Source organism: Sceloporus occidentalis, unplaced genomic scaffold (genome assembly GCF_023333645.1).
Source record: "Sceloporus occidentalis isolate IW3139 unplaced genomic scaffold, rSceOcc1.0.p SCAF_6, whole genome shotgun sequence".
Taxonomy (NCBI): Eukaryota; Metazoa; Chordata; class Lepidosauria; order Squamata; family Phrynosomatidae; genus Sceloporus; species Sceloporus occidentalis.
The window spans coordinates 114048985-114069063 of NW_028316986.1; the positions used below are offsets into that span (position 1 = coordinate 114048985).

The 20079-nt window shown below is 37.2% G+C and overlaps 1 protein-coding gene across 2 annotated transcripts in view; it reads right to left on the reverse strand.

Annotated features, from left to right (window-relative positions):
* Positions 1–15127: 15127 nt before the first annotated feature.
* The window catches only part of LOC149311284 (4-galactosyl-N-acetylglucosaminide 3-alpha-L-fucosyltransferase 9), an 86828-nt gene continuing 81876 nt past the window's right edge, over positions 15128–20079 (reverse strand). For both annotated transcript variants that reach the window (XM_089528535.1, XM_089528536.1), the window contains exon 2: positions 15128–19435. In XM_089528535.1, the coding sequence (XP_089384661.1) occupies positions 18351–19427 (1077 nt within the window). In that variant the 5' untranslated portion in view covers positions 19428–19435 and the 3' untranslated portion in view covers positions 15128–18350. The remainder of the gene's footprint in view (positions 19436–20079) is intronic.

Consider the following 20079-nt stretch of genomic DNA (forward strand, 5'->3'; position numbering starts at 1 on the left):
AATCCCTTTTATTTCACTATTAATAATAATCCAGGCTAAGCATTTAGAGAGTTCCTTATTTTAGATGTGAGAAAAAGGGATGAGCTGATAGAAGAGAGGAAGGACGTGGCAGTATTGGTCCTTGTAACAAGACATCATGTTATCATAATTGGGACATTTTTATTTGGGCATGCTTATCCTTAATTTTTATCTAATGAAACCAAGACAAATGATGTTTCAATCATTTCTAATAAGATCAGACAAGGTGCCAGGTTGTGATGGTCATTGACTACTTCTGTATTCTGTGCACAACTCACATACTGCCAGTATTAAATAAATGATTAACACTAGCAGTAAAATCGTCCTTTATAGTTCTTGTAAGGCAACAGGCTGCTGCAAATCAAGCAACTGCCTAAAACAGAGTGGGTGAAATGATATCTTTTATAAAAAAAAATGAAACAGCTATGGACTCAACACTTTCAGATTTGTTCAACTATGATTGCAATAAAAATTAATTACAATTAAATGTAATTATAATTAAAATGAGATGTCTTCTTAGGCATCAATAAACATCATTAACTTTACAATAGATTAACACAAATAATTAAAAAAGTTATTTGAATTATGTTTGGGAGTAGTGCACAGTAATATGATATCAGCCTGTGCTGTTGGAACTATGTAATCAACAGTGCCTTAGTCTTGAAACTGAACCTTTTGGAGAAATGTAATTACTGGGGTGATAATATACGCTTAAGAAACCTACATAAGGATGTTAAGTGGCTTTCATGCCAGCAAAGGAAGCCTTGATTTTTTGACCAGAGAAGTAGCATACATGTCTTTTTTCTGTTGCATGTATACATAGAATTAGAAGAAGTTGTTCACAGGAGCATTAATTCCTAGCCTTTATGTACTAAGTGTTTAGGCCAGAATCTTATTGGTGCCATGCATATATATGTTCCCTTACACATGTGGTTGTTATTATTTTTTTTTTACCATCCATTGGATTTATCTATATATTGACTTGCCATTCAACAATGGATTCAAAAGGTCTCCTCCATCTGGGAAGTAACCAATACAATTCTGGCCATGCAGTTCTACATGCTTGGATGGTGTGTAACTATTTGTCATTTACTTCAATGTACTGCTATATTCAGTGGGATTGCAGAAACAGCCTCTGTGCATTCCCCATCACACAATGTGACAATAAGGCACACTTTGTTACACAATGTTGGTTTTCAGGAGAAGAATTGTGTAGCTCATCCACCCTGAGACTATGTAAGTGTGGCTTTATACTCTGTATAGGTATTGTGTAGGATATTTAGTATATTCTTGAAAAAAAAGATGCAGTTCACAAATGCTTCATCCCTTCTTCCTATATTTCTACTGCAACTATGAACTGACAAAGGTGCAATAGGTTCTGTTAGCTAGGAGGATCCTTGTGAGGATGTCAGTGCACTTGAAGCAGCAAAACTATCCACTTGAGAGGATCACCAAATTAATGGAGACATCACATGAATTCAGCAAGGTTGCAGGATGTAAAATCAATGCACAAAAATCAACAATAATAAGAAAAAATATGCCCAACGATGAAAAGAAGAAACTGCAAGAAATGACCAAATGCAACATTGTGAAAAACCAAAATATTTAGGAATTTAGATAACCAAAAAGAATACCGATCTATTTGAAAATAATTACCACATCTGGATGAACACACACACACACACTCTTAGAAATATGGACAAAATTAAAGCTGACATTTTCTGGAAGAGTAGCAGGGGAAATAAGAGCTGTCTTTCCAAAATTTATTTAATTATTTGCCAACCTACCAATAATCATTAACTATAAACCCTTTCAAACCTAGAGTAAAGAAATTCGGAAAGATATATTGGAGGGGGAAAACCTCCATGTTAAATGGAAAACTTTAACAAACACAAAGATTAATGGAGGATGTAGTCTATGTGGTCAGCAGGGTAGTGTGACACTGGCTTGGGGGTGGGGTTAAGGTGTCCGGTGTGCAGACGCTACACCCCCAAGCCGCCAGTCTGCTTTGCCTCTGAGTTAACTTTTTTCTTTCACAAAACTATCAGTAACACAGGACAGTATCTATAATGTCAGATGCTAAAAATATAATTCTCTATGGAATGGTTTATTCTTTCCTTTACAAGACAATGTATGAAAACATCTTTTATTGTAAAATGAGAAACTAATCAACTATAAAAATTATTTTTAAAAAAGAAGAAGTAGCAAAACCATCCACTGTACAGTGCAGAGCTCAACCATAAGCATCCTTAGGAAAGTCAGGAAAGGTCTGCTGGCTGCAGATTCAGTTTATTTCAAGCAAGTTTTTTGTATCCAGTCAGAAATTGCATCATTCGATGTAATTGCATCATTAGGTGTAAATCCTTTTGTCATGCCTTACCTGGAGGAGGCCCCCTTGAATGAAGAAGGAGAAGAGGATGATGATTCTCAACCAGAGACAAGGAGGATGGCAGCCCTGTTGTGACAGAATTAGCACCCACTCCATCCCAGGCAGCACCTGCAGATTTTCAGGAGGACGTGGAGGCTCTGCACTCTCTACAACTCAACAATTCATATACAAGGAGCAGAAATGCCAGAGTCACTATTCTCAATGTTAACAACTCAAATACAAGGAACAGTGTCAGAGCCACTACTGTGGGCCAAAACAGATGGCCCTAAAGGGGTGGCTTGATGCTGCCCCTTTTATTGCCATATTGGGGCCATGGCAATCACATGCCATGGCCCTGATCCTGCATTTTTCCAGCCCAAAATGAAGCAGCAATATGCACAGGAAAAAAAGCCACACTTTCTGCCACCGTCGCAGCTTTACATTGCTCCTGCAGTGTGTGGCATCTAAACGCTGGTGTGCCAAAAAGCTTCCCCCCATGTGGGCAGCGGGGCGGTGTGATGCCATGTTCAGGACAGCTTCAGGGCATGTATCGTCCGTATGCCATGCCCTCACACTGCTGGGAAGCTGGTGTAATGAAGACAGCTGAGCTAATTTACTGCCAGCTATAAATTAGCTCAGTCAATACCATTCTGATGCTGCAAAGAACAGATCCAGTGCTTCTTCATAAATCTGTGTGATCTCCTCAGCTTTGTGTATCTCTGACCTTTGGCTTGAATTTAGGTTAATCTCTTTGGACACTTCTTTCTCAGTTTTGGACTCAGTTCAGGACTGTTTGTTTTGACTTCAGACTGTGTGGCTTATGCTTATGTTTTTACAGACACTATTACCACCTTGGCACTGGCCTGGCTTTTTCCTTGTCAGCCTCTGCAGATTGGAGGTATGCACCTGGGGTCTTGTCTGCTGTGAAATAGGACACCAATTGTTAGTCCCAAAAGAACAGAGCCATTGAGTCAGTGGGATTTATATATCACCATTGATTTACTATCCAACAATTGATTCAATGTGCTATGGTAGCTGGGACTAGTAAATGGATTTATATCTTTGTTGTTTTTGCACAGGTAATGGAAAAATACATATAAATGGGCCAAACCAGTCTCCTAGCTGCTTCCAGTCTTCTATTCCATGCCCATTCTTTGGTTTTTAACTTGTTGTGCCAGAAGGACATTTAATGGGGTGTGTTATGTCTGGATTTTATTATGTTTACATGTCTCTCTTTTTTAAAAAAACAACAACAAAAAGTTTTAATTTGTGTTTTTAAACAGAATTGTTGTTTAATGGCCTTTGAATTTTTTTGTATTAATTGCTTATAGCTGTACTTTGTTTTTACTTTCTGTAAGCCACCTTGAATCCTGTGCTGGGAGGAAAGTGGACTGTTCAATCAGTCAGTCTTCTCTAGCTGGAAAAAAGCTGGGATGCACTGTTGCTAATCCTTGACAAAGTCCTTTTAGAATAAAATCTAGCCAAGATAGTCTCAAAATGTAGCCGTGATGCAGGTAATGGCAGACTGTGAATAAGATACATTGGTGGATGGGTATATGAAGTGGTTGATTGGGTAGACATTTGTTGCTCGAAAATTCCATGTGTATGTTTTCTGTAATGTGTCTACGCTGTAACATCTGTCCAGTATGTGCTGTGCTATTGTCTTCAAGCTCTATACCATATTATAACATTTACTAACATACTATGTTCATATGTTATTAAGTGATGTTTTCGTTTACATGCCAAGGAAACAGCTCTCCTCTGCTGCATCCCTATTTTGAAAGAGGGAGATGTTTCCTGGTATTCAGATCCCTTGGGTGGCGGTGACAGCGGTGGCGGGAGGGAACACATATTTTTCTATGGCTAAGTAATAGGTTCTTGTGAAAATTGTGTTCATCTTTATCACCAGCCAAGCTGCAGTGTAGGAAGGACATAATGGGAATGGAAAATCTCCTCAAAGATTAAGGTTGTTTTTGCAATCTTTCTAAGAGGCTGTGAGTAATAATATTAAGTGATATTGCTTTCAGAGCACATGGAGATGAGGATGCCTTTTGCTATCAAACAAACACCAGTTAAGGGCATTTCCTTACATGCAGCACAAAAGGTAGTCTGGCAAAACATGGCTCTATTTGATAGCAGATGTCTGGATGATCATCGGTTTAACACAGAACAGTCCATTAGGCAGAAGAAGCTGAATGAAGGATGAGCTGACCACAACTAATCAGATTATGCTGAATAGATTCTAGGGAGCAAAAATAGGCAATTTACAATGTAATGCAAATACATTATAGTTAGATTTACTCACTTAAAAACTCTCTTTTGGGCACCATTCCTTCTGTATCAGTTATACCCTTTTCCAGAGTCTATAGTTCTCTCTTTCTCAAGCAAAGTTGAGATAGAAATAGAGATTAAGTTACTTACCGTATATACTCAACTACAAATGGAAAAAATTATGCCCCAAAATTGAACCTGAAATCTAGGGTCAATTTATATACAGGTCAAGACAATTGCCATGGGTACAAACAGTAATACTGCCTAGAAAGGTCCTAAAAAAAGAAGCCCCGATGCCCCACTCTCTGTGCCTTGGCAGCGATTTCTGAAAGAGCTGCCAAGGCAGGTGTGTGTGTGTGTGTGTGTGTGTGTGTGTAGTGATTCCTTTCTCAATCTGATGTTAAAATCTTTTCTCCCCATCCTCCTCCGGATCTCTCTGATCACCAAGCACCCTATTTCCCTCCACCTTTGTCACCTCCCAATCCAGTGTTAAAACCTTTCCTCCTCTTCCTCCTTGGATTTCCCCTGACCACGAAACAACCCATGTCCTTCCACTTCCCAATCTGTTGTTAAAACTTTTTCTCCTCCTCCTCCTCTGGATCTGACCCCCAAACAACCCCATTTCCCTCCACTTCCTTCCTTCTCAATATGATGTAAAAACCTTGCTAAATTTTACCTTCGACTTATCCATAGGTCATAAAAAATCTATGATTTTGGTCCTAAAATCTTCCCTTGATTTATATATGAGGTAAAGTTGTACACAAGTATATACGGTATATAACTATTCTACAATAGTTAAAGGAAAGAAGATGAATTGCACATTAAGTGAGGCCTACTAATCTACTAGAAGTCTACTAATGATACTCTGTCCAGTTGGTACATATGACCAGTCATGGTACACTGGCTTGATTTTTGGGCCACTGGGTACATTTGAAATTTTGAGACAGTGTCACGGGCACAAGGTGTCATGGTAAAAGTCAAGAATCCTGCCCAAGAACTTGGATTTTGAGCCCATAAATACAAGCCCACTCATTTGAGTCAGCACTTTTCTTTCATTCCGGTTCAACTCTTTACTTCCTTTACACCTGATCCACTCTGTCAATCCCTCTCTCTTTTTCTCTGGAAGTTCTTGTTGTAGATAACTGTTTGTCAAACTAGTGCATTCGTTCTCACATGCTCTTGGTTCATTTTAATAATAATAATAATAATAATAATAATAATAATAGATTTATTTCTAGCCCGCCCAATCACGAAGAATCCAGGCGGGTTACAACAATAAAATACAACAAATTACATAAAATACAACCAATTACTAAACCTGGCCTGGCTTTAGGTTGTATGTCTTATAGATATTCCCCTTCAGCTTTGTTATCATGACTGATGGCTTCTTGTGATTTTAATTTAATCTGGAGCTGAAAAGTGACCTGTACTTCTTATTTTCAATCAAAAACCACTATTAATATTGTGCAGGGAATGTTGGGTTTTGCAGTTCCTTCCTCTGAAAGCCCACAGCTTATTGGTTCTCTCCCATTCAAGTATTAACCAGGGCTGACCCTGCTTAGCTTCCAAGATTAGAATGGATCTGGTGTCTTTAATTACACAAGGAATACTGTATATGAAAACAATGGTGGTGAGAGGCAGTCTTTCTTTTTGAAGAGTGGGATCTTGGTCAGGACTATAGGAAAAATCAGGCAAAGATGAATAAACGTCTTTCAGATTGTGTCTTTTTATTTTAAATATATCTATTACAACAACTTTATGTATATATTGATACTTATTTACATATCCAGTGTCTATCTGTTGGAAGGAATGCCTGTGTTAAATAAATAATTGTTTTCTTAAAAAACAAAACAAAGCAATTAAGTGCTTGAAATCTTGTGGAAAACTAATTTCCAGACAAATTATTGAAATCTTTGTTACAATTACATTTTCCTGGCATTCCACAAAATGGATCTTTGAAAACCATAGCCAGTGTAATATGCATTCATGAACATAATCACATATTATCAGAAATACATAAAGTTTCACAACAAAAGGAGGGAAGGGAGTACAACCATATCATTTGACTTTCACATATTATTGGGGTAAAATGGCAATTCAAACAACAGGAAACCTCATTTTGTTCAAGGGTAACACTTGGAAAACACAAAGAGCTTCAACTTTGAATGAATAAAAAAGTATACACATTTTTACAAGGCCTTCTGTCTTTCCATGGCTTCTTAAAATGTGTATTTGAGAACGGAGCTATAATTTTCCACTATAGCTTTTTTCTTTTTCTTTTTCTTTTCTTTAAAAATCACAGTTGAATATTTACCTACATTTCTGTACAATAAATGATATGATGAACACAATGATGCATGTGTTGGAATACAAAAGCAGTCTAATATGCACGTAGATGCCATTCATGAACTAGGAAATATGGTAAAGGGGTATTTGACCCTTCTTTCCAAGATAGAAGAATGCTCTGGAGCCTTAGAGAATTGCTTATCCTGGGCAATGCAATTTGTGTTGGCTTGCTTTAGAAAATTTTAATTAACACAGAAAATTTACTTTGCCTCTCATAAACATATGTCAAGTTAATTTTAATTTGTGTTTTAGTGCTCCCCCCCCCCCCCATTTTATGTATTTATACTATTCATTGTAAGCTGCCTTGAGTCCAATTCATGGGAGGATGTAAGAATTGCTTTCCTGTTGTGTGATTTCATCAATACACTCACTGATTTCCTAACTTTCAAGCTGTTACATTGTCATAATGTTACATATAAAAATGGCTTCCCCCTCTCGCCAAGTAATGGTAGCTTCTATATCTGTAAAATGAAGAATCTGCTCTGAGCTTAAATGAGTTGTCTAAGGCGCTGAATCTTTATCTACAGGATATGTCTTCCTTAATTTCTGCACTAAAATCAGAAGTGGATTCATTGCCCCCTTGACATGGGAGCCACCAACCATTACTGCTGACTAGACCATGAAGAAATGTAATCCTTGCTTCTTATACCAAGCATTTAGGTTCATTAGGAGTGCACAGAAGTAGGCTTTCCATTATTATTTTCAGCTTTATCAGAATATCAATCATGGGCAATTTGAATGTCAATCATGGATAATTCTATTGCATTTCAACATTATTCATTATCAGAACTAAAGGATAGCAAGACTAATAGCACCCTTTCCCATTTTGTAACACATTTCAAGTAATCTGGCAAACTAAAGTGGTTTTGTTATCTGAAAGCACCTTGCATATTGGTTTCAAATGCTGACCTACTGAATACATGTATCTGCATACTCTCTACCAGCCTGAAATTTGTAATCAATGTTGTCTAAGATTATGTGTTTATCAGATAGGGAAAATACAAAAATAAGTAGAAAAAGTGATATATGAAAGTAGCCAGTATAAAAATCAAAATGACTCATTGGTGTGCTGTGTGTAGTTATTGTTAACTTATGTCAAAACAATAAATTTCACATCAAGACACTCAGAAAACAATAATGAGATGAAGTGAGCAAAATATCATTTGACGTACTGTACATTTGGCATATTTTAGGTTTTTTAAAAGATTTCTTCTTTTTTTTACAAAGTAGTGCAAAATTGCAGTGCATTAATACAAGATATCAGAAGTCATATCTAACAACTATTTCCCAATTTTTAGCCTTGTGCTCATTCACTGGAAACAAGTTGGCACATTAAGACACAAAGCATAATCCTGTAAATCCCAGTAATTTACTTCCAGGTAAATTTTTATAGGACTGCAGTCTTAGTGGTCATGAAGAATATTCCTTACTTATTTGTGAATTTGCCCTTGAAACATTTAAACTGCATGAAAGAAAGTAACATTTCCAGACTGACTTTCTGATTGCATATTGACAAAGTAGAATAGCATAGGTATGACACATTGGCTGGCATTCTGTTTTAATATTTACAAAAATCGTAAGTCAGACTTATGATCTTGTAAGTTTTTGGGATTCATATTTATAGATGCTGATGATGGAATGCGAGCCCCAAAGTTTACCTCTTAAGCCAGAACAAAGCCACCCAACCAATGGGTTTCCAAGGCGCTGCAGACTGGAGGGCTGGAAAATGACAGCAACACTTTCCCACTCACAGGTTGCCTTCACAAAAGCAGCTGTGATGGGACCCTGAGGGGTGTCTCCAGCTGCCTGCCTATGTTCTCCATAACTGGGAGAATGCTGCAGTTATTCCCCTGCTCCCCAGTATCCTGAACTGCAATGCCTTGAAAACCATTTGGTTGAGGTGCCACTTGCTTTAAGAGGTAGAGTTTTTGCGGGGGGGGGGGGGGGGCACTGAAAGAAGTGGATACAAGAATGGAGTCCCATCATTGCAGAAACATCTGATGGTGCAGCATCTCAGCCAATAATACCTTAAGCAATAGACTTCCAAGAAGAACAAAACACTTAATTTCACACCACCCTCATCACTTTTAAAAAGAGACTCAAGACCTTCTTTGTCCGTCAAGCTTTCCCCCATGTGCCTTGATATGTGTGGTTTCCCCCCTGATATGTATCTTGTACCATTGATTATCAACTCAGCTGGCTTTGATATGGTTTTTATGGTTTTAAATTGCGACTGAATTTTTATTGTCAAGTTTTAATGTTATGTATATATCGTGTTGTTATTTTTGATTATTGTATTTTGTATTCTTTGTTGTGCACCGCTTTGATCAGTTTTGGAAAAGCGGTATATTATTATTATTATTATTATTATTATTATTTTCTCGCGGATTGTGTAATAATTTTGTTGCATTGTTACATACATTTTAACTATGTTTCATTATTTAATTTTAAACTTGTGATGGAAGGTTAGGTTAGGGTCTTGTGGGTTTATTGTTTTATCATTGTGTATCATATAATTGTGTTGTTACCCACCTCGATCCCCAAAACGGAAGAGGCGGGATATAAATCAGTATTTCATTCATGCATTCATTCACATGGAACTGAGCTGATGACAAAGCATTTATCCACATACTGAACCTTACTACTGATGGCTTGATGGACAATTTTATTCCAAAAAAAGCATTTTGGTTCATCAAAGGGGCTGACTAGATATATATGTAAGTGCTTCCTTTTCATTTATGTTTATCTGTCTGTATAGGATTAATAAAAAGAAATCTATATTTTCTCTTCTTGGCAAGAAAATAAGTAAGCAGGAATTTTATACTTCAGATTTAGTGGCACTTTTAAATCCCTCTTATTTTGCCAGAAGAGTTAAGCACTTTTAAATCCCTATTATTTTAGCAGAAGAGTTAAAGCCTTTTAAATCTCTCTTCTTTTACGAGAAGGGTTACACATATGCTAACTTTGGTTGTCCCACTAACAAAATCCCTTATATTCATCTGGGGACTGTGCTAGAAATGAGAGCTGAAAACCCAAAATGTGAAGAACATGGATACCCCACTTTTGATTCTAGTAATTAATCGTACAGCAACAGGATGCTTTGTTGAAATCAGGGGCAAAATTTCTAGCCATATGATATATATTACATGGCCAAGGTCTTTAGTACATATCCATTTCTCTAAATTCATATTTTTTTTCATGTGCAGTTATGATTCTGACCACTAGTGTTTTTGTTGTGATTGTATGCCTTCAAGTCGACATGGACTTACCTATCCTAGGATTTTCTTGGCGAGATTTATTCTGAAGAGGTTTGCCATTGGCTTCCTCTATTGCTAAGAAAGAATGATTTGCCCAAGTTCACCCACCAGGGTTTCCCTGACTAAGTGGGAATTCAAACCCTGATCTCTAGTAGTGCTAGGACAGCACTACACCACATGGGCTCTTAAAGCTCATTAATACCTTAGGGATCTACTTTTGTTGTTGTTGCTGCTGCTGTTTTTGCATTTCACTAGAATAGATCATACAGTGTGCGGTCTTGTAACTGCCCTCTGAATGAAGGGTCTATGATCCTGATCAGTGGTTCCCATTGTTTTGGCCATTAGCTCCCAGAAGCCTCAAGCAACATGGCCAACAATCAGGAATTATGGGAGCTAAGGTCTAAACCATCTGGAGGACCAAAGGCTGGGAACTACTGATCTAGATCTCTAGCCTGTAAAGCAGTGGTGTCACTAGGGTTTGTATCACCCGGTGCGAAAACTCATGGTGTCACCCCCCTCCATTGACCTCCTCCCATTTCAAAGCCGCCTATAACAAGCCCGCGTATGGCGCGGGCTCACTGTATCACTATACCGTCCATTCTTCCATGAAAAACATATGTGAATGATACTTTGAATGAACTGTAGAGGGAAACTAAGCAGAAGCACCCAATTAATTTTAGATCACATAATTAAAAGAACATATTAATGGATATATTTTAATGAGACTCTAATGCCCCCATAAGAAATCCAGATCTTGAGGGCATGTATTGTGTAAAGCCATGCCACAAACCCATCTCGCTGTTGTGTGTGTTGTACTAAACCAAAAGTTGGACTACTTAAAAACAGTCCGGGATCCTCACTGGCAAGGCTGTAGAGCGAGACCTGATTTGGGCATTCAAACAGAAGGCACAAGATTGAAACATGTTAAGAAGAAGCAATGGCAAGCTTCAATAGGTTTTTTAGGTAGAAATTTGGGGATTTTTGGAATAATGGGGTCTGAGACACAATATTAACCTAATTGTAATCTCTTGATGGATGACAGTATTTTAGTCACATAACAGAGACAGGAGAAATTAAAGAAACTCCATCAGTACATGAGTGGAAAAGAAAGGCTGGTAATTTATATATATGTACTGATTATTCCTTGCCTAAGAAAAACCTAATAAATTCATGGGGTCACCAAGGCTACTTGAAGGCACATACACATATATACAGAATTAAATACATAGGAAATAAAGATTATAGATAATGGCCCAGATTCTGTATCACACATGTAGAAAATTGTGCTCCATGCATGCAAACACATATTGGTTTAATCTCTGATTGATGTCAAGCCCTGAGGGATAGTGATGGTGGTTTTGCTGTGGCCATTCACTGGCTATGCTGGGGGGAGGGACTGATGGGGAAAACAGTCAGGCAGACAATTAGCTACATGTCTCAGTTGCAAGGGGAAGAAAAATGAAGTTGCTCTTCTGGGACCTTATTTCTGTTCCCCTCAGCTGCAGTTGTAATTAAGACCACTTGCTTTTTGGTCAGCCCAATAGACTTCCTCTGACTCCCCAGTTAGTGAATAGCTGTAGCTATTCCCTTACCAGGTTCTGGATTGTGCATAAGGAGTCAATGAATATCTCCTGAATACAGGGGAAATAATGATCTAAAATATGTAATCTGAAAAGTGGCACACTGCAATATTCCAAATATTTGATAACCAGAGGAGTAATGAATTACATCTCCGCCTGGCCTACCCTAGAATAGGATCTGGGTATTATTTTATAGGTACAACTGGTATTTTGGCTAAGTAGAATTTTAAAAACCAGTGGATATGTGAGTGAAGGGGAAAATGGATTTTGATCATTTAGAAGAAACAGATACAAATCTTGTATTCACAGCTGGCAGATGAGCAAGCTTGGAGAATGACAAATTGTGTATTTCTGCATGACAGGAGGTTGAACTGGATGGCCCTTATGGTCTCTTCCAACTCTATGATTCTATTTTGCCCTCCAGAGGAGTAGGGCTGCAACTCTAATCATTCCCTGTATGTGTTGGCTGGCAACAATGGATATTGTAGCCCAACATATAACACAATATCTTAACAGGTTGGGAAAGAATGTCTTTAGGGCATTCACTCATCTGTCTTGATATGAAGATGAAGAAAGGGCAATGGCATATGAAATGATGGTAGGTCTGTGTCTCATACATTTAATTAAGCCCTTGTGCTAAAAACAAATTGTAGGGCTTATAAATAGTAATTCAATAAAATATAAGAGTCTAGTTTAGAATCATTTGGTTACTGTTGACATTTCACATAATGATTATGTACCGTATATATTCAACTATAAGTGGACCTCATGTATAAGCCAAAGTCAGGTTTTGGGGCCCAAATTAAGGATTTTGCCATGACCCTCGTGGGTAGGTTGAGGGTAAAATGTAGAGGCTCCTTCAGTGTGTGTATGTGTGCTTACAGCAACAGCAATTCTCACTGAGGCTTTTCTTCATCGTTTCAGCTTTCGTTTCAGCCAGATGTGTGAGTGGCAGGGGGACTCTTAAACAAACAGTAATATCAGTCAATCCCCCAGGGTTCTTTCTGCTTGGCTCTTTCTTGCTAAACTCCTCTCCGCATGGCATGGGGAAATCTGAATTCTATCGCATTTCCATAGGGACCCGTAAATAAGTTGACCTGGGATTTTGTGGTTAATTTTGGGGCATAAATTTTTAGACTTATAGACTAGTATATATGGTATATATTATTCTATGTGTTACTCATATGCAAAAAAGGATTCTAAGGAACACATATATATGCACATAACTGGAGCAATTTAAATTTCCTTGTATGATTATGTGGGTGGTAATCAAAGTGGTTAAACAGAGAAATTAAGAAATGAAACAGCATGCTCTTCACACATATAAATATCAGTCTTTAAAACCTGAAAATCTGGTTTCTTTAAACCTTTCCACCATAAAACTAAGAAATGAAAAAGCAGACCAAAGCAAAATTTCTATTTCCTGTAATACTTTACAATTATTACAACTGTACACAATGCTACTGAAATGTAACTCAGAATTCAATAACTGTTTTCTTTCTATACAAGTACCCCACATGTGATGCTGTTTTGCAAACTCTGTAAATACTAATATTTATGTAACTATTTAATTTTCCCTCCCTACTCTCTCTCTCACACACATACTTAAAAATTATTTCTGTCCCTTGATTGTGATCTATTTTCTGTTTTGATTTAAAAAGAAATATCCTGTATCCACTCTCAGATGTAGAGACCTGACCCGAACACAATTCTAATACAACTGCGTGTGTGTGTGCACACACAGACACAGACACATCCCATACAGTGGGCATCTGGTCTCATACAAAGAAACTAAGGATCAGATATGTGCCAGTGTTATAGCAACAGGTATATCAAAATATTAGCATTGCTGTGATAAAAATGTATTGGAATCTTTCAATAATTTGTCCAGATTCAATACACTCATGAAGATTATTGTTCTGTAAACTATTGTTCACGATATGTGTAATTTTAATGCATTTTCCAGAAATATTTCTTGGTATAGCTAATGGCAGAAATGAACAAGTCTGTTGTGCCTTGGTTGCATTCTCCTAGGTAAACGAAGAATTGCAAACCAAAATGAGTAAGAAGAGTGCTTCTTCATCCAACTTTAATGTGTATCTTACTTGACTTTTACTCTCCATTATTTTCATATAAATTAAAATGACACAACCTGAAAAACTAAACTTCTGACATTCCAGGAAGATTTAAAAGTTCCATCACTCCATATCAAATCACTTTAAGGATTTCTTATATAGCTTTCCTCAGAGTTGTGCTTGCTCTGCATTAGTAGTTTCACACATTTCAGCTATCAGCAGAGCACTGTAGTTAGCACAAGAGAAACATGTGTGCTTTAGGCCACAAAAGCCCACAATGTGACATTTTTACTGAACCAAGTCTTTGTCATTAGCTGTAGCAAGAAAACAGAAAGTTTGTTATTTCATAGTTTTGATTTTATGTCATTATGCATCTGAAAGCTAGGATGTAAAGGCAATGATGTTACTTAAATTTGGTTTAACATTTTGAACAAGGAAAAGAATCAGGTTAGCAGGTCAGTGAGGAAGAGGAGAATATACTCCTCCCAGCAAGAGACAAAACAAGTTGCTGCTGTGTAACATGCAAGAATGCTAATATGACCCAAGTGAGTCTGGTTCTAGGTTACTTTGACATAGTATACTCTTTTAGATTTCATCTCCATGATCCAAAAGAAGAGTTTTGGAAATACAACCTTCATTTTGCTTTGCAGCATATAGCTTTGACCAAAAATACAAACAGAAATGCTGACCACACTCAAAAATACAATTACACATACAAAGAAGTTTGGGCTCTATAAATTGAGTCCACATCATTGATTGGTGCTTTCCTGCTCTCCCCTTTTACTACATCAACCCAACATGTCCTTCAAGTCAGTCTGGGAATTCAACTCAATCTGGGAATTGGGAACACTTTAGGAATGCTGTGGACTATGGCACAAGAAGTAGCAGATGGAGAGAAGCATTAAGAGCAATGTCTCTCTCCCCAATCCTCATATCCCACTACATGCAAAAGTGCTATTCTGCTAAAAGGTGACAGACACCTTTACATGAAAGCTAATTTCAGCTTTATATATATATATATATATTAGAAAAGAATATATTTTATTGTATAGCATTTATGCATACAGTATTATCAGTTTTCCCTTTTAGTTTCATAATGCAAATGCTGGTGAATAGAGGAGATTCACAGTTTCCTGTAAGGGACACATTTTGAGATGTTGAAATACCTACAAATGTGACAAAATATATTTTTTTTTGGGGGGGGGGGGGAAATCAAAGCATTTTAAAAAAGGGAACATCAGTGTCAGTTTCCCCTTTAATTCTGATATTTCATAAAACTCTGAAACTACTACCCTGATCCAGTACTTCATGTGAACCATTCTATACATGATAACTTTCATTCAAAGAAACACACAAAGATCAGATTCTTTCATAGAAATCAGTGGGGAGGTTGTATCACACTTTTCTCAATAAACAATTACTGTATTGATAAATAACTGCTAAATGTCCTATTTTAGGAAAAACAGGAAAGACTAATGCATGACAGATCCATTTGCCCAAATGTTTCATGGAACATGCAGTTTAACCTGAAAATTTTGATACAAAAGAACACTGTTCACATATGATTAACACAGAGTTGCATTGCAAATCCACAGTGACAATGTGTTATAAATGGTTATGGATAATTGTATTTCAGATAGCAAAAGCTCATTTATACATTATTTATAACATTTTAAAAAATATAGTCATCAGGTTGAATCCAGACGTGGTCACTCTTGATCAATGGGGCTAATGTTATTCTTGAGTAACATTCCCAAAGAATAAATGGGTTTATTCTGAGCACGACTAAGTCTTAATCCAACATGATATTTTTTGTTGCCACAAGCTATATGACAGTACATACATTTTTACATTTGCTGGTGGACCATGAATAAAAATATAGTATATTGGCAGAGGGTGGGGTGAACTGATCACAATGCCCATTTGGTTCAGACACGTTAACCCTGTGTAGGTGTTGCCCTTCATGTGGTTAAGAGCTGCTCTCCCATGAACAATCTCTGCCCATGATGTAGAAACATAAACACACAGGGTTCTAGATCACAGGAGAGGCATACACCTAGGCTTGTATCTACTGAGTGTATGGATAGTGTAGTGGGAGTAAGGACACACTGGCAAGCTAGAGTCAGCAGAAATGGCCCCATTCTCACCTTCATGGGTCTGCATGTCTCATGAAAGGGAACGCTTGAACTAGTTTTAGAAGAATTAAAAATGTCTGACTGCAAAACTCAAATTCTGCAGAGAAATCTGAGGTAAATGCTTCATTTGAGTCTTGAAAGCCCACAGCCCTAGTGTTGTAAACAAAACCAGAATAGTCTTGTAGCTTTTGAGGCGTAGTGTGAGTGTGTGTTCTGACTGAATAGCATCAGTTATTGGGATCTACAATAATTTTAAAAAGTGTGTAGTGCTTCACTGCAGTGCCACAATAAATAATATCAAAGCAGCACTCTTCAAAATACACTTAATTCTTTATCCTTTCATTTCCTCTCTTCAGACATTTCATCTCACCACTTATTGAATTGAAAGTTAACTATATTTAAAGGGGACTGCTGCCTTCTAAGACTTGTTTTTTTTTAAATTCAGTGATATACCTAGAAGTAAATGGTAGAGTCCTCTTTTCTTTGAAAGAAAAGAGGGATCTCTGAGTGCACACCTCTTCCTGCCACCCACCTGCACTATGTAAACAAGCTGTTCTTTTCCGTTGCATTTATGTGGCGTCAAGCAAAACCTCAGTTTTTACATTCACAAAAAGACAAGAGCAGATCAAGCCACAAAGTGCTGAGCAAGTGAAAAATCCTTTGAAATAAAAGAATGGTTGTATCTTCCCAAATACATTTTAAAAATATATACCCTGGAGTTATTATAACAATCCACTGAAGACACCCTCATGTATCTTAGGAGCAGTAGTATTCTCTAGCTGGAAACATGACCTCTTGATTTTGAATATCCTTCATGCCAACAATCTACTAGACCGAACAATGTTGTACACTTACAAATGTCCTTGAAATAGAATTAAATGTTCTACTGCCCAATGAAAATAACCACAATTAGAAACAGGTCACTTCTCACAGAGCACCCTTTATGGGGAGCAGAGGCTAGTATATCTAGCATTAGTTCCCAAACTGTATTCACAATGCCCAACAGATCATGAATAATGGCAACTCTGAAGGTGCCGGAAACCACCTGGTCACTAGCTTGCTTCTTCTTCTCCATTTTCAACAGGTAAGCAGTTCTGTCAGCAATGATGTTATACTTGTTGAAGAGGCTGCAGCCTCCCGGTGTGTAGACAGAAGTGTTTTTGCATCCATCACAAAATACAAAGCATAAAAATGCATCTGTGTCTTTAGATTAGTTCACTGACCTTCAGATATGTCTTCCCATCTAACTCAATGAAATATCACTAATTAAACAACTTGTTCTGGGATGATGCATTTCATTAATATATTTCATTCTTTGGGCCAAAAACAATAGTAGCCTAATAATCTTATCTAGTAAATTTCAAATGTTTTCACTACTAAACCTTGCAATGCTGTCTCTTAATTTTGCTTCTTATACCTATACAAGTTTGTTCACAGATCCCACAGAGCTGTATGAGGCTTAATTCCAGATCACTGCCTAATTGTTCAATCTCTTTTAATCTTTTAAAAAAGAAAGAATAAGAAAAAAGAGAAAGCACTTCAGTACTGTAACTTTCTCTAAGGGTGTGGAAATTCTGTAAATCGTTAGCCTTAATGGAGGACAATCTAGGTATTTCTATGGGTTTTTCCTTCGCAAATATTATTAGAGAGGATGACCAGGATTTTTTGTTTACATTGGCCCTATCACTATATGTATTGGTCAGTGATTGATGCACTTCAAAATGGGAGAAAAGATTTTTTTAAAAGAAATGGTAAACAATAAAGTTACTCTTCAGTGCACATTACCAGCTATCTACATAGCAGGTTTTCCAATAAAATAAATAAGGTCCCATACCAGTGGCTCAGAATGAAATAATTTGTGCAGCCTTTTTGTGCCCGATACATGTATGGATCTTGAAAAGCATCCATATGAGTTACCTCTTGGGGTTCCCCCCTAACAACACACTGCAAAATTTGCTACTCCTAGATTTTTCACATTGGGCAGTTAAGTCTGATTAAAATATAACAAGAAATCATGACAGTGCTCATTGCTTCCACAATGCAATCAAACATCTGTCCCAGGTTGCCAATTATCAGTTCCTCTTATCTAAATAATCATACACCTGCCTACTTTCCAGTGAAAGATTCCAGATTTAGGTCTGAATTAATTATCCAGATGAAGAGAAGGTAGTCTAAATGGAATTTGTTGTATCCAAAGGACAAGATAAACAGTGATCCCTTGACTGATGAATGTTTTGTCCATCTTCAAATAATGTTTTTTTTCCTGCTTTTTCTGTATAAAGTGCAAAAATGTTCAAGATTTAATTCCAAAACCATTTTTCCAAGTTACCAACAGATTTGTATTCCTGGTGTCTTTTTACATGGTCACATGCAAGGCATGCGTGTGATTCCCAGAATCGAGGAAGGCGCACTGAAAAATCTTTCCTCCAGTTGAAGTAGCTAAGATACATTTTATCATTTTTGTCAAGCATCAAAAGATACTCTGAAAGGTCCCGTGGGGAGAGAAAATCTTCCACGTGTATGAAAGAATTAGCTGGGATGTAGTTCTCATAGTTTTCTCTAGGAGGACCAAGAACAACTGGCACAGACCCAGCCAGAAAGGCATTGTAAAGTTTTTCTGTGATATAGTCTTTGTGGATGGAATTCTCAAAAGAAAGGTAAAACTTACAAGTGGAAATAGTTGGGATCAAATTTTTGTCACTCACATAGTCACCAAACGCTTGCCCATAGGTATGTATTTCAATGTATTTACTTAGTTCGTTATAATACTTGACCCTTGCATGTTCAGGGTTCCAGTTACTCACCACCCAACACACCAGCCTTTCTTTATTTGGCATTTCAAACAAAAAGGAGTTTGTGCTAACCATCATGAAGCCATAAGGCACTTGAATATCTGAATCACGACGATAAGTGAGGGTCAGATTGAAAAGATGTTCAATTCCACTCTTCTGCGGAGTGTGTGTTGGTGATTCCAAGTTCATCCAGATCCATTTCTGAAATGGTGGCCTCGGCTGCTGAGGTAAATTAGTCAGATCCCAACTGATGTCTCTGTGGTGAATAAGAACAGCATGAGAACGATTGTACAGTGTGCGGTCAGTAGTGAGATGGCACCCATGTATGTTAAACGCTGGGCAGAATTTTAGATCAAATGTCTGACCAAATGGCCACACCCATATCAGAATAGTCGTCTCATTGATATAATCACTTTTGGTGGAGAAGAAGTTCTTCATTTTCAGAACTGAGCTTGCTGATTCGATGGGATTGGCGATCCAGCTGTTTGTGGGCTTGATATAAATAAGTAGGCATGCCATAAAACAGCCCAGCACAATAAAGATATATAGAAATGGCCGGAAAATTCCTTTGGATGATGATGTCATAATTTGATCTGTGAAAGAAATAAAAGATCATCATTTTGAGATTAATGATAAAAACTGCACACATTTATATGAATAGTAACAATTGCATAGATGTATCTGTAGATTGTTTATTTTTACAGGTCTCTGCAGCTCTTTGCTGGTGATTTGAATGTATTGCCACATGCTACTGACAAACCCACAACTTATAAATAGTTAGGAAGACCCACAATACATTTCCTTTGAACACTGAAGTATATTTAAAATATTTAAAAACTGAATGCATATGTACAGTTGTGATGAATATAATTACATTGTTTTCTAGTACACTCATTTAATATATGTTTGAATCAGTCATGTTCAATCCAACTTAAACTTTAGTCTTATTCTAATCTTAAAATATCTCCTTATTGCTTTTCTGAAGCAGGTGCTCCTAGTTTTTTCTCTGTGTCTAAGCAGACAACAAACAGAAGCTGTCAAGGATTCAATGGATTTAAGAAGCTTCCATGGCCCTTAAGCTCCAGCAATGATAGCTACAAATACATTTAGATCCAGTCAGTGGCACATTGTTCATAGTACAGGAAACAAAAGCAAAATTTTCCTGTCCAAGTGCTTACGATGCCTAGGCACATCATACAGAAGACTGCTAAGACATACTGTGACAATTTTAAAAAAT